We start from the raw sequence: 14,558 nt of genomic DNA, 5'->3' as shown, positions 1-14,558 counted from the left end.
TGCAAGAATTAAGCATAAACACTTTTCAGAATCAAGCATGAACACTCTCTGGAAAAGATCATACCATTCTAGGCCTCAAATTATTTTGATAGCTTTTCATATAAAATGTCTCAGATTTAATAAAAAAAATAACTAGGAACATGAGGAAGAAAGACTGTGTGGATGAAAAGTAATAAAGTCGACCATAGACATAGAAAACATTTCATAAGAATCTGGATAAGGGAACTATTTGAACCAGACTTTAAAAGAACTAAGATTATTACATTTAATAAAGAAAAGATTGAGAACTTTGTTAGAGTAAGAATATAGTTGAAAACATAATCATTGGAGTTACAAAACCCCTTGTATGAGTATGAAAGAAGATTAGATGTATTTCAAGAGAAAAATAGTAAACTAAAATATAAATCAGAAGGAAATATCCAGACTGAATATACAGAGCCACAATTACCAAAAAAAAGGAAGAAGAAAAATAGAGTGGAGGGTAGTATGTTTAAGGAATGGAATAAGGGAGTCTAATAAATAGGGAATTGGAGTTCAAAAGGAGATTATAGAGAGAACTAGGCAGAAGCAATATTTGAAGAAATGGTGCCTGAGAGTTTTACAAAGCTTAAAAAGACATTAAGTCACAGATTCAAGAAGCTCTGCCAATGATAGAAAGAAGAAGAAATAAAAAGGTCAGACATTCTCCCATCCCTAAAGAAAACCATTTTTATAACATGATCTTATTGCCTGTTATTCCTTCTATCATGAAGTGTAGCGTATTGTGTAATTTCTTCAAAATTCCCAGGAGTCAACATGAAAATCATCTCTCTTTTGGCTTTTGACAGTTGGTTGGAGTTTTTGTTTGTTCAGTATTTACTCGGTCACACTGGGTCTAACTACTGCACACATGGTCTTTCATCTCTATTGCGGCATGTGGGGTCTTTCGATTGTGGCAGGCAGAATCTTTTTTTTTTAGTTGCAGCGTGCCAGATCTTTAGTTGCAGCATGCAAACTCTTAGCATTTTAAAGAAATTCCCAAGAATTTCTTCTTGGGGAGAAATTTCTTCTCTGGTAGCTCAGGTATCTGACTTCTCCTGGGAGGTGTTCTGAAGAGGATGATTACAGGGCAGCTGGACTGTGAAAAGACTGGACAGAAGTGATATCCAGTGACTTGTATTCATGCAACACACCTGTCTCCAGGCTCTCCTTGTAAAAGATGTGGGGCATTTTGCGCTTGAGAGATTAGAAACCTGTCTTAAACGCAAGATCGGCTAGGGTGCTTCCCAAACAAGGCTTTAGAACAAGAGATTCAGGGACAGCCTTGCTGACTCACCTCTGTGCCCCTGTGGATGCTCAGCCCTTAGGAGGTGGCTGGAGGGAGGCTGGTGATGCTGTGGACTCCAGAGATGGGATCAAGTGGCCACTGTGCCCACAGAGGAGTGTTGTCAAGGCTGGTCCACATCACTGGGCTTGCCTGTCATTTCCCCAAGTCATCCTGATAGAACCAGCTGGAACGCTAGTCAAGCTCACGTTGAATTCTCTCTGCTCCTCACTTCTCATTCACATTTAGGAATAACTCACCCCATAACCTGCCTTTTCAAGGGGCTCTGTCCCTGACTTGCCACCTTCCTTCACGTAGTCCTGTAGTCTTGTTGGTTTATATCTTTGGTGATACATCCCTCAAAGACTGTCTAATATAGTGGTTTTCAACTGGGGTGATTTTAATACCCAAGGGGACAACTGGAAATGTCTGGAGACACTTCTGGTTGTCACAACTAGGAAAAGGGGTGCAACTGATTGGTGTCTACTGGGTAGAACCAGGGATGCTGGTAATCATCCCACAGGGCCCAGGACTGTCCCATAACAGGGAACTGCCAGCATGCTCAGTCGCTCAGTCATGTCTGACTCTTTGCAACCCCAAGGACTGTGCGCCTCCAGGCTCCTCTATCTGTGCGATTCTCCAGGCAAGAACACTGGAGTGGGCTGCCATTTCCTTCTCCAGGGGATCTTCCTGACACAGGGATCCAAACCATGTTTCTTGCAACTTCTGCATTGGCAGGCAGATTCTTTGCCACAGAGCCACCTGGGAAACCTCACAACAGGGAACCACCCCGGCTCCTAATGTGAACAGGGTCAAGGCTGAGACACCCAGATCTAGTCTGAAAGACAGAGTATTGACTGATGGCGTGGAGTACTGAATGATAAAATGTAAATAGAGACCAAACAAGACACCAAGAATAGAGAGTTGAGTCTGTAACGTCACTGAGAGTGGAAGAGCAGCATTTCTGGGTGATGGGATCTGTTGTATGTGGGAGGCATGTAAGGAGAAGCATCTCAGTCATTCACGGGGAGTGGCAAAGGTCAGTCACCGCACAAAAATGCAGAGCCGTGATCCTGGCGGGCGCATACGATTTAGTGCTTCGAGGACATGGAATATCGTGTCTTGAGTCACCAAGCTCTGGCATATGGTGAGGTGACAGCAGAGTGAGACCACACTGCCACCAACTGTGAGGGGTAAGCGGCAGCTGAAATCAGCAGATGGTTGGAAAGGAAATGGCATTAAGCCACAAACGGGAAAGTGTGGTTACTGAGAAGGGAATGAAAACCACCTGGAAGAAAGAGAAACAACCTGGGATATTAGGAAACGAGGACTTAAAAGCATCAAGAATGTCACAAAGGGCAGATCCATCACGTGATAACAAAGCAAATCACAAGGAGCTCACACTGGCGCTGGCATCCGGAGTGATGAAGACAACTTTTGGCTTATGTACCCAAAGCCTTAAAAGCATTCTCTGGTCTCGATGTTTCACTTTCAAGATTTTATCCTTGAGAAGTGATTAAGGATGTAGGCAAGACTTAAAGCTACATGGACGTTTACTGCAGTTTACATTAGTTAAACTTTGGAAGCAATCTAATTTCCTGACCATCAGAGACTGGCTCACACAACATGGTAGACCCCTATACTGGAATTCTTGGTAGCCCTTCCACATTCTAGGACTCAGACAATAAAGAATCTGCCTGCAATGCAGGAGATACACAAGACACGGGTTTGAGCCCTGGGTCGGGGAGATCCCCTGGAGTAGGAAACGGCAACCCATTCCAGTATTCTTGCCTGGAGACTACCAAGGACAGAGGAGCCTGCCAGGCTATAATCCATGGGCTTGCAGAGCTGGACATGACTGAGCAACAAACACTTTCCAGCTTCTGGTGCAGATGACTATTTACTGGCAAGGAGAGAGGTCTTGCAGAGCCAAGTGATAACATTTTATAGTGGCACACAGAGTGAGGCAGGGTGAGGCTGGGTGGGCACCGTGCCCACATCTGTTCTTCCCTTCAGTGGTGTGCCAGTCATCCGGATGCAGGGAATCAGGGGCACACTGCAGTGTACACGCATGCCTTCTCTGTCGTGTCCAACTCTTTGAACCCCATGGACTGTAGCCCACCAGACTCCTCTGTCCATGGGATTCTCTAGGCAAGAAGACTGGAGTGGGTTGACATTTCCTCCTCCAGGGGATCCTCCTGACTCAGGGATAGAACCCGGGTCTCCTGCATTGCAGGCAGATTCTTTATCGTCTGAGCCACCAGGGAAGCCCTACTTAAAATTTAAGTAAGTTTAAAAATTCAAATTTCCAATATACTGATTTAAACCAGCAATAAAATTCATTATTGTGTTTTAGGACATTGATCTCTATGTAGTCTCAGAGCCTCATTCCTGAGCCAACAGTATCCATGTGGCACAGTGGGTTACAGTTGAGGCTCTTGAGGTGACCCCAGATACAACGTCCTGAAACTCCAAGGAAACCCTTCAGGGGAGGGGATTCCATGGCACCTAATCCCATTCATGTGTGTCACACGCTGACACCTTCAGAACTGAGCATTTTGTCATCTGGCGTGATTGAAGTACTGCTTTTCCAGGGGCACTCTGAGATACAGACATATATACTTATTGACATGAATTGTAAATGCTCAGATGATTATCCTGATCTAGAACGTTCTTGAGGGCTGGTGGTGAGTGCAGAGTCAGAATGTAATAAAATGCGGCACTGCTCCTGGATGGGCTTCCCGGGTGGCATTAGCAGTTAAGAACCCACCTGCCAATGCAAGAGACATAAGAGACCCAGGTTCGAACCCTGGGTTGGGAAGATTCCCTGGAGGAGAGCCTGGCAACCCACTCTAGTACTCTTGCCTGGAGAAACCTCATGGACAGAGGAGCCTGGTAGGTTACAGTCCATAGGGTCACAAAGAGTTGGATCCAACTGAAGCAACCGAGCACGCATGACCCTGGAGAGGAGGGAAGTTTGGGGGAGAATGGATACATGTATATGTATGACTGAGTCCCTTCGCTGTCCACCTGAAACTGTCACAATATTGTTAACTGGCTATACTCCGATACAACACGAAGGTTTTAAACAAGTAAAATAGAACATAGCACTGCCAAGAAAGCTGAGGAACAGCTTGAATCGCAAATGGAAACTTAAAGGCTATGGACTCGTGCCCACCGAGGGATGCAAAAATCAATCAATAAAAAGGGCTATGGAGCACTCCTTTCTTACAGCAGCCCTGGAAGGCGCAGTGTCCTGAGAACACTGAGGAGGCAGGGACCAGTGACAGCTATGAACAGTCACCGGGAACAGCCCCACAGCAAGAGCTAGAGGCCCCTCTGGACCACAGATCGACTGCCCCTCGGCACAGCTGGTGCTGGCCATGGAAAGAAGACCCGCACAGTCCTTCCCCTTAGGAAATTCTCTCTTGAGGAGATCCACTGCTGTAAATGACTCATGATGTGAAAAGCCTTGGAGGAGGTAAACAGAACCATGTAGATGTAGATTAGAGAGCGATGCACTTATCTTTGGTAGAAGTCCTGAGAGCATGGAGGTAGCCTTTCACCTGGTTTTGAAGGATGATTCTCCAGAAGGGGAAGGAGGGAAGAGGACAGAGGAGCAGCACAGGCGGAAGCTGGGAGCCTGGCCTGTGGGGTGTTGGGATGGGCCAGGAAAGTGTGTGGGGGAAAGGCCGTGGGCTTCTGCTGCGTGCGTGCTAAATTACTCAGTTGTGTCTGACTGTGCCACCCCACGAACAGTAGCCCGCCAGGCTCCTCTGTCCATGGGATTCTCAGGCAAGAATACTGGAGTGGGTTGCCATTTCCTTCTCCAGGGGATCTTCCCGACCCAGGAATCGAACCCATGTCTCTTATGTCTCCTGCGTTGGCAGGTGGGTTCTTTACAACTAGTGCCACCTGGGAAGCCCAGGTTTCTGCTGAGAGTGAAAGTGAAGTCACTCAGTCGTGTCTGATTCTTTGCGACCCCATGGACTATTGCCTACAAGGTTCCTCCTCCATGGAATTTTCCAGGCGAGAGTACTGGAGTACGTTGCCATTTCCTTCTCCAGGGGATCTTCCCGACCCAGGGATCAAACCCGGGTCTCCCGCATTGCAGGCAGATACTTTTACCGTCTGAGCCACCAGGGAAGCTCCCTGGTTTATACTGAGACATATCTATTATCATGGAAGAAGTAAGGGGCCTTAGAGGCTTTACACAGAAGCCCATTACTATTGCTTTTGTGACTATCAAGCTGATATCTTAAGTAAAACTTACCACTAATCTATGCATTTGGCATCAACAACCTGCTAAGTTGCTTCACTTGTGTCCGACTCTGTGCGACCCTATAGACGGCAGCCTACCAGGCTCCCCGTCCCTGGGATTCTCCAGGCAAGAACACTGGAGTGGGTTGCCATTTCCTTCTCCAATTCATGAAAGGGAAAAGTGAAAGTGAAGTCGCTCAGTTGTGTCCGACTCTTCTCGACCCCATGGTCTGCAGCCTACCAGGCTCCTCCGTCCATGGGATTTTCCAGGCAAGAGTACTGGAGTGGGGTGCCATTGCCTTCTCCAATCAACAACCTAGGAAAGAGGTAAAAAGACTAATAATACAGGAAGTCCCCTATCTACCAACCTTCAAGTTGGTAGAACTTACAAGAACTTTCAAAGATGTGAATGTGCGTTTGCAAGTCCAATCACATCAGGAGTAAGTGAAACTGCCGCTGGCCCTCCATCTCCGATGGCTGTTGCTCCTTCAGTTTTAGCAGCTCCCACCTCCTTTCCATCCACCAGTCAGTAACTCTTCTTGCCTGTTCACTCGATGCCAGCCCCTGTATGCCAGCTGTTGTACTGTTACTACTGTACTTTTCAAAGTACTGTATTATGGGATTAAAAATGATTTATTTTTGTGTTTGCTTTTTATGTGTTATTTATGTGAAAAGTATTATAAACCTATTATAGCGCAGTACTGTATGGCCAATTGTGTTAGTTGGAGGGCCAGGCTAACTTTGTTGGACTTACGAACAAACTGGACTTATGAACAAACTGGACTGAACGAATGTGCTCTCAGAACAGAATTTGTTTGTATATAGGGAACTTACTGTGTACTCTTAACTTGACCTCAGCTCTCTAAACAAAGATTATCAGGAGAGAGAGAACGCCTACCATATAAAAATGCTGGGTCAGAATCCTCTTTGAATCTAACAGGTTTATATCCCCACCCATGTGGATACATATATGTCCATGTGAACTAAAACATTCACAGGTGACTTCAGCAGAAGGGAGCTGCTGAGTTCTAGGGGATCTTGCTTGTTTTCCTCTGTGGATTTCTCAGGACTCACGCAAGCTCACACAGAGCAGGCCTTGGCGGCTCAGGTCTGCTCTGGCCAGCTGCCCGGGCCATCCAGTTACCTCTAATCCATGTTTGAGCACCACTGATCCCCGGACACCATCGTAGGAACCTTGGCCATATCCCAAATGGAAAAACAAACAAACAAAAATGCTTATTTTTACAAAAGGTGGAAAAGTAGAAAAATCAATCTTGACCTACTTAGATGGTCAAGAATCCGTTTGCAATGCAGGAGACCTTGGTTCCATCCCTGGGTTGGGAAGATCCCCTGGAGAAGGGAATGGCAACCCACTCCAGTGTTCTTGCCTGAGAATTCCATGGACAGAGGATCCTGGCAGGCTACAGCCAATGGGGTTGCACAGAGTTGGACACGACTGAAGTGAATAGGCACACACACTTCCCTGGACCTCAGCCTTCAGAGGGTTGCCACCCTGCCCCGCTGTGCCAGGTTGCTGGCAGGAAATCCTGCCAGAGGCAGGGAGGACCCTGCTGAGTGAGATGTGTCTCTCGGCACACGACATACACACTGCTTTGGGGGAAGTTCTACTTACAAAGAGTTTCCAGAGAAACTAACAATTTCTTATAATTTAGCAATAGGCACTGAGCACAAAATCAGAAAGTAATGAATTTGCAATGTCCTTTTGGACTGAAATATGATGCATCAAAGCTTTCTTGGTGGTTCAGTGGTAAAGAACCTGCCTACCAAGGCAGGGAATGCTGGTTCAATCCCTGGGTCTGGAAGATCCCCAGGAAAAGGAAATGGTACCCACTCCAGTACTCTTGTCTGAAGAATTTCATGGACAGAGGAGCCTGCTGGGCTATAGTCCATGGGGTCGCCAAGAGCTGGACAGGACTGAGTGACAAACACTTTCAATTTATGCCTCTCTGAGGCATCTTAAATTTAAGAGAACATATGAATTTGCACAAACAAACGCTGACTTGGTCAGTTAGTGTCTTTTTGGATTTTATTTTTTTCAATAATATTTGAAAAGATTACAAATGTAATGCCTATCGTAGAAAATTTACAAATACATAAGTAGGAGAAGAGTCCGTCAGTATCTTTTGCCTTTGATGTTACTGCATTTTTTCTAGAAACACATATTTTTTTGTACATGCATGCATTTTATATTTGCCTGTGCCATAGTTTTACTAAATTGGCCAGGTTTTATCTACATATATCTGTGTCTACATACACACCTGCTGTTACATTTCTTTCTTCACTTTGTATTACACACTTTCTCTAATCACTTTCTATTCTTTAAAACCTGACTTTATGAGCAGTAGAGATTCCAAACGATGCATTATATCTGATCATTTTATAGCCATAAAGCTAGAATTCTATCTGTTTACATCCTCATTAAACTTGATATTGTATTTTCTGGCACTTCAAAATATTTTTGTATTATGTAGGAGCACAGTTTGAAAGAAAACCTTTTGAAAAACTATCATTTGGTTGAAGTAACTTTGAAGCCTCTTTATAAACAACAAAGTTCCTTTGTATTTTAACTTACGATGGTTTCAGCAAAACTTTCTTAAAGAAATTCTTTGCTCCCCCACCTTAAAAGAATATTGTAAGAAGAACAATTAAACTGTATAGATTTTCATTTAGACTTCTGGAAAAAATCATTATGATTCAATTAATCATTTTAGCTTCCTCAACTTAGGAAAGAATCACTGATCTCATAAATTACAATGTGAAGTCCAGCATCCTAAGGTGGAAATTCACACACCATAACGTTCCATGGAAGAAGCTACCATCATGGAAGAAGGGCTGTATCTTGGGATGATGTTCGTGAATGTTCCATTCTGACCCCTGGCTTCTCTGGCCCTGTCAGCTACACCCGCACACCTTAGCAGAGTTGGGGAAAGGGTTTGGTGTCAGGGCAGAATCTTACTAAACGCACACCAGTGCAGCCATGGAAGCCATCAGAGGAATGTGCTTCAAAATCCAAGCCACAGACTAGAGGGAAAACCTGGAAGTCCAGGTGAATTTAACCTTCAGTTTTTCTCCCTTTCCTTTTTCCTTCCTACCTTCTTCTCTCTCTTTCCCTCCATCACTCCCATACTCTCTTTCTTCTTTCTTTTTCTTTTTTTCCCTCTCTCTCAACCCCCCTTTCCCCCCACCTCTTTCTCTTTCTTTCTCTCTCTCCCTCTCTTTCTCCTCTTTCTCTCTCTTTCTTCTTGGCCAAGGCTAACATCATATTACTGTGTGTGTGTGTGCTTAGTCGTGTCCATCTGTTTTGTAACTCTATGGACTGTAGCCTGCCAGGATCCTTTGTCCATGGGATTTCCCAGGCATGAATACTGGAGTGTGTTGCCATTTCCTTCTCCAGGAGATCTTCCTGACCCAGGGATTGAACCCATGTCTCTTACATCTCCTCCATTGGCAGAACGACTCTTTACCACTGCGCCACCTGGGAGGCATATTATTGGACTTTCACAAATTGGATTTCCAGAGTTGCCTGGGCCCATCCATCCCAGAGGTTCTGAGTCATTAGGGTGCATGTAAGACTCAGGTGATAATGACCACAGGGCAGATTGGAGACCACTATATTCTCACACGTAGGCTTTTCTTCCTTTCTTTCGGCTTTACTAAGCTTGCTTCCCAGGGTAAAGCGGTGTAGGGACTGGGCCCCATGATATACAGTGCCTCAAAGGAAACCAAGAGAAGAACCCATACACCTTTGGCCGTCTTTAACTTATTTGATACTGAACATGTTCAGAACTCATCATGGCCTGGTGCCCAGAAGTACCAGGTGGAATAGATAACTGAAGTGCCTGACATCCCTTCATATAACACCTGTACATGGTAGGTGCTGGCCGACTGGTTCATTCCCCCGGTGGGAGAGTTCTAAGTGGTTGAATTAAGAACCCCAGCTCAGAGACTTCCCTGGTGATCCAGTGATTAAGAATCTGCCTGGCAATGCAGGGCACATGGGTTTGATTCTTGGTTGGGGAACTAAGATCCCACATGCCACGAGGCAACTAAGCTCATGCACTCCAACTACTGAGCCCGTGCTCTGGAGACTGCAGGCTGCAACTAAGACCTGACACGAGGCAGATAAATAAATATTAAATTTTTTTTTTTAAAGATCCACCATTCAATCCTCCCAAAAGGCAAAAGCTCCTGCGAATCAGGGAGAGATGCAAGACACAGAACACTGACCCAGGACAGGAGAAAGAGCAGCGCTGGGGGTTTGCTTCTCGGAGTGGAAGGTCACAGTCAAAGACAATGAGCCTGTGTCTCCTAAATTACAGGGAAGTTTAAACGGGAACACACAGTTACAGAAGCTGTAGAAGGACCTGGAGCAGCCCTCAGGGACCGCAAACAGCTCGAGAACCGGAGCCTACAGAGATGCTAATGCTGACACATTTGGGTTACATGTAGGAATTATATTTCAAGATGCATTTCCATTAATCCTGACTCAATAAAATAGTTCCTTTAACACTCACTCAAAGTAAAACAATTTCAAAAACAGTTTAGAAAATAGCATGCTGTGATCTAAACAGATATTTTTGCATATTTATTTTGATTAAAAATCTGGCAAGGGGGCATATTGGGGATTCTGTTCTACTTTCTCAGTCATCCACTCCTGAGAACACTCAGATCTTGGGTCCATAGGACCCTGAGGAGCTGGAGATATGACCACAGTGTCCAGGGCGAGGTTGGGAACATGACCACGGTGTCAGAGGAGACGGGAAACCTCAGTAGCAGGGGTTTCCAGAAACTACAGGATGGGTGCTTTTTCACATTACTCCCTTATTTGGGGGCCTGGTGGGTGAGGGGTTCTGCCTCCCAGAGGGGCTCCCAGAAGAGGGGTAGAAGCCTTTCTGATGCTGTCAAGGCTGACAGTCATAGCCCATGGGCCTTTACTGCAGGGCAAGCAACCGACTTACAGCTGGCCGAGGTAAAGGCCATTTCATTTTAGAGAGGTCTCTCCAGCTGGAGAGCTTTCTGAGTTCATCAGAATTGTCCCTCAAGGTCCAGCTTCTAATGTCATTCTGTTTGGAAGGGCTATGAATCACTCCATTTCCCACCAATGAGTGCAAGACTGCATATCCAAAAGTTCCCCAAAGAGCTATAAAATATGTTGGGTTTTTGTGCCTCTCTCCTCAGCTTCCCTTCTCAGACCACACCTATTCTGTGTAACTGTTCCACCTGCAAGGCGCCCGCCTGAAGACCTCAATAGATGTGTGAATCGACACAGAAGAATCTGCGCCTGCATCTGACTTGACTCTCTGAGCTGGCAACTCAGAGCCTGCCCAGGACTCAAGGGCCTCTTCCTCTTTTTGAAATTTCCTATCTTGGCTTGGCTGGAGAACATGAGGGGAGTCATTTAATGCTCCACTGTCTCAGCTGTGAAATCCCCAAGGGAAAATGGTGCAGATGCATGAGTGATTTGACCGTGTGCTAGAATCACAGAGCTCTGTACCTGCAGACACAGACCAAACAGCCATGCTGTAATTAGGGGAGGGGATAATTGCATGCAGCTGCGAGTCACCAATATCACCTGATCTTGGGATTTCTTTTTCTTCTTCTTCTTTCCCCAGCACCCGGAACTCTCCGCATCTTTGCCATTGGCCTCACCACAGAGCAGCCCATCCAGCTCATCGGTGCCCATGTGCTGTCCCTGAGACGTTTCTGCTGCCAGCCGGTACGAAAGATTCCTTAAAATGCACACACAGTTTTCAACGGTCTGGAGAATAAAAACAAAAACCAAAACAAAACAAAAAATGAGGAATGAACAAAAACTAACCATTACTCCTCCACTCGCAAAGGCCATCCATCTTCACACAGACGTTTTTTTCTTTGGATGCATTTAACCGCGGCTCCTAAAGGCTCCCTTGACAGCCACAATGGAAAGAATTTAGAGAAGCTTGGAAAAGTCTGAAGATCTTTCCTCCCCTCAAAGAAACCACTTAGCAATAAGAGTTCCTGATAAACAGCTACCGTTGTTGACTGAAATTCACTTGTGAGCAAGAAAGAACTCATATCCAGATGTGGCCCCAGGTGGTGTCCACTTACAGACAACAGCCATCTGGGGACTAAGGCTCAGAACCATTGAGAGCAAGGATAATTGGATTTGCGTTAGCTCTGAGAGGGTGTCACTTACATTTACTATCTACCAGGGCACTTTCTTAGCGAGGGGCAGGGGAGCCCGGCATGCTGATGTCCATGGGGTCACAAACAGCTGGACACGACTCAGTGACTGAACAACAAGGGTACTTTCTGGGAGGAATACAGGGCAAGGGGTGCAAACCAGGCTTATTCCAGGCAAGCCAGCTTCTGTGGTCACCTGGGGACACGTATGTTTCCAACCTACTGATTTTCTTCAAGATTGCTGGTGCTCCTATTTCCTAAGCACAAGAGCTAAGCAGTGATTAGGGACGTGGGAAGAGCTGGACATCTGTAGAACTCTAGGTCTCTGACTATTGGACATGTGACTTGGACAATCCACCCATAACCTCCTCTGTAAGATGGTCAAAGTAGCGGCCAATAGGCTGCTGTGTGGATTAGGGGAATTAGAGAATATATCTGTGATAGGCAGAATAAAGCTCTCTGCTCCAAAGATGTCCACATTTGGAACATGTGAATACATTAGGTTGTGGGACGGAGGGCATTGAGGGTACTCCTTGGTGGATCTTTGGATGGCAGATTATCCTGGATTGTCCAGGTGGGCCCATGGAGTCATGAGGGTCCTGTGAGCGAGAGAGGGAGGCAGAGAGAGTGAAACTGTGTGAGAAGGATGGGATCTGGCATTGTTGGCTTTAGAGATGGTGGAAGGGGCCATGAGCCAAGGAATGTGGGAGCCTCTAGAAGCTGTTAAAGACAAGGAAACAGATGCTTCCTTACAGTTGCCAGAAGGAATGCAGCCCTGTCGACACCTCGATTTTACCCCAACAAGACCCATTCTGGGGACTTCCCTGGTGCTCTAGTCTGATCCCTGCTTGAGACCTCACCTTCCAGTGCCGGGGCTGTGGGTTTGATCCCTGGTGAGGGAGCAAAGATCCTACATGCTTCTCAGCCAAAAAAAGAAACAAAACAAAACATAAAACAGAATCAATATTAAAACAAATTCAATAAAGACTTTAAAAATGGTCCACATTTAAAAAAAAGGAAAAGAAAAGAAAAAGAGAGACCATTCTGGACTTCTAAAATGGTAAGACGGTAAGTTTGTGTTTTTTAAATTTATTTTTGGCTGTGCTGGGTCTTCGTGAACGCATGGGCTTTCTCAAGTTGCAACAAGTGGGGGCTACTCTCGAGTTGCAGGGCACGGGCTTTTCCGTGTGGGGGCCTCTCTTGTGGAGCACAGGCTCTAGGTACAGGCTTCGGCAGTTGTGCCTCCCGGCTACAGAGCACCCGCTCGATAGTTACACACAGGCTTAGCTGTTCCTCGGCATGGGGGGTCTTTCTGGACCCGGGATCGAACAGTGTCTCCTGCACAGGCAGGTGGAGTCTTTACCACGGAGCCATCAGGGAAGCCCAGGTTTGTGTTTCTAAAACACCATGTTTGTGGCCATTTGCTATAGGAGCAACAGGAAACTAACCCAGTACGTACGTACCGAGAAGAGCTCCTGGCACACAGCAAGTGCTATACAAGGATTTATATCACCAACAAAGGTGGAGACGGTCCCTCTGTGGAATGCGCAGAGCTTGTGACCTAGAGCTAATGGGACTGTGATGGAGTCTTGGCTCCACCGTTTAATGAGCCACGTGACCCTGATCAAAGTGCTGAATCTCTTAGTGCTTCGATTTCCTCCCAAAGTCCCCACTGCCGCGTTGGAGATGAAGTCTCAACATATAAATCTTGGAGGAATCAAACATTTAGTCTGGGGCATCAACCTTTTGACCTTTGTTCTGGATTTGAGGAACTGAGGGAAGAGGGGGCGGAAAATACCCAATTTTCAGAATTTTTTTTTTTTTTTACTATTTTAATTGAAAAATCCATTTTTTTTTCCTTCTTAAATATTCATTTATTTATTTGGCTGTGTGGGGTCTTGGTTGTGCACACAGGATCCTCGCTGTGGTGTGTGAGGCTGTGAAGTACGGGGCTCAGCATTTTCAGCTTGAGAGCTTAGATCCCCCCTTGGCATGGGGGTCTTAGTTTCCCAACCGGGGAACAAACCCGAGTCCTCTGCACTGCAAGGTGGAGTCTTAACCACTAGACCACCAGGGAAGTCCCCCCAATTTTTAAAAAGGACAAAATAATGGTGGAAAGTGAAACTGAAAGTCGCTCAGTCGTGTCTGACTCTTTGCGACCCCATGGACTACACAGTCCATGGAATTCTCCAGGCCAGAATACCAGAGTGGGTTGCCTTTCCCTTCTCCAGAGGACATGCCCAACCCAGGGATCAAACCCAGGTCTCCTCCATTGCAGGAGGATTCTTTACCAGCTGATCCACCAGGGAAGCCCAACTAAGTTTTATTATTTTTTTAAGCTTAAGCATTACTTTGACTTATAGTTGATTTACAAGGTCATGTTAGTTTCAGGTGTCCAAAATCTGAAAAAGAAGAGGTGTTTTCTTTTTAAAAGTATGCCAAGTTGCCTGTCACTTTTCAGGCACCAACTACATGACAGCCAGCATTCAAGGAAAGGAAAATGGTTCCATTTTAGAGACGAGGAAATGAGGTCTGAGGCTGTTGGTAACTCAGCCCACTCACCCCCATAGACTATAGACCATACCATTTTCTCTAGTCCTGGGCTGGGGTGGGGACTGCCGGAGTTCAGATCCTGCACTGCTCCCACTTATGATGGGAATCTGGTAAAAGGCAGCATGTAACTTTGACCTGACTACTGGAGGCATGAAAAATCAAGCAGGAAAACCAGTTTTCAGGGTGTATTTCTGGAGCCGTTGCGATTTCAGACCTTTCAGGTCAGCTTTTCAAGGTTTCATGGGCTGCTAATCCCACA

At 45.9% G+C, this 14,558-nt stretch overlaps 1 protein-coding gene across 2 annotated transcripts in view; it reads right to left on the bottom strand.

Annotated features, from left to right (window-relative positions):
* The window catches only part of CTNND2 (catenin delta 2), a 1,100,621-nt gene that overhangs the window by 135,803 nt on the left and 950,260 nt on the right, over window positions 1-14,558 (bottom strand). For both annotated transcript variants that reach the window (XM_061393866.1, XM_061393867.1), the window contains exon 14: window positions 11,157-11,342. In XM_061393866.1, the coding sequence (XP_061249850.1) occupies window positions 11,157-11,342 (186 nt within the window). The remainder of the gene's footprint in view (window positions 1-11,156; window positions 11,343-14,558) is intronic.

The sequence above is a fragment of the Bos javanicus genome, chromosome 20 (assembly GCF_032452875.1).
Source record: "Bos javanicus breed banteng chromosome 20, ARS-OSU_banteng_1.0, whole genome shotgun sequence".
NCBI classification, from domain to species: domain Eukaryota; kingdom Metazoa; phylum Chordata; class Mammalia; order Artiodactyla; family Bovidae; genus Bos; species Bos javanicus.
The sequence above is the reverse complement of the archived record's forward strand: the minus strand, read 5'-3'. Positions and strand labels throughout refer to the sequence as shown.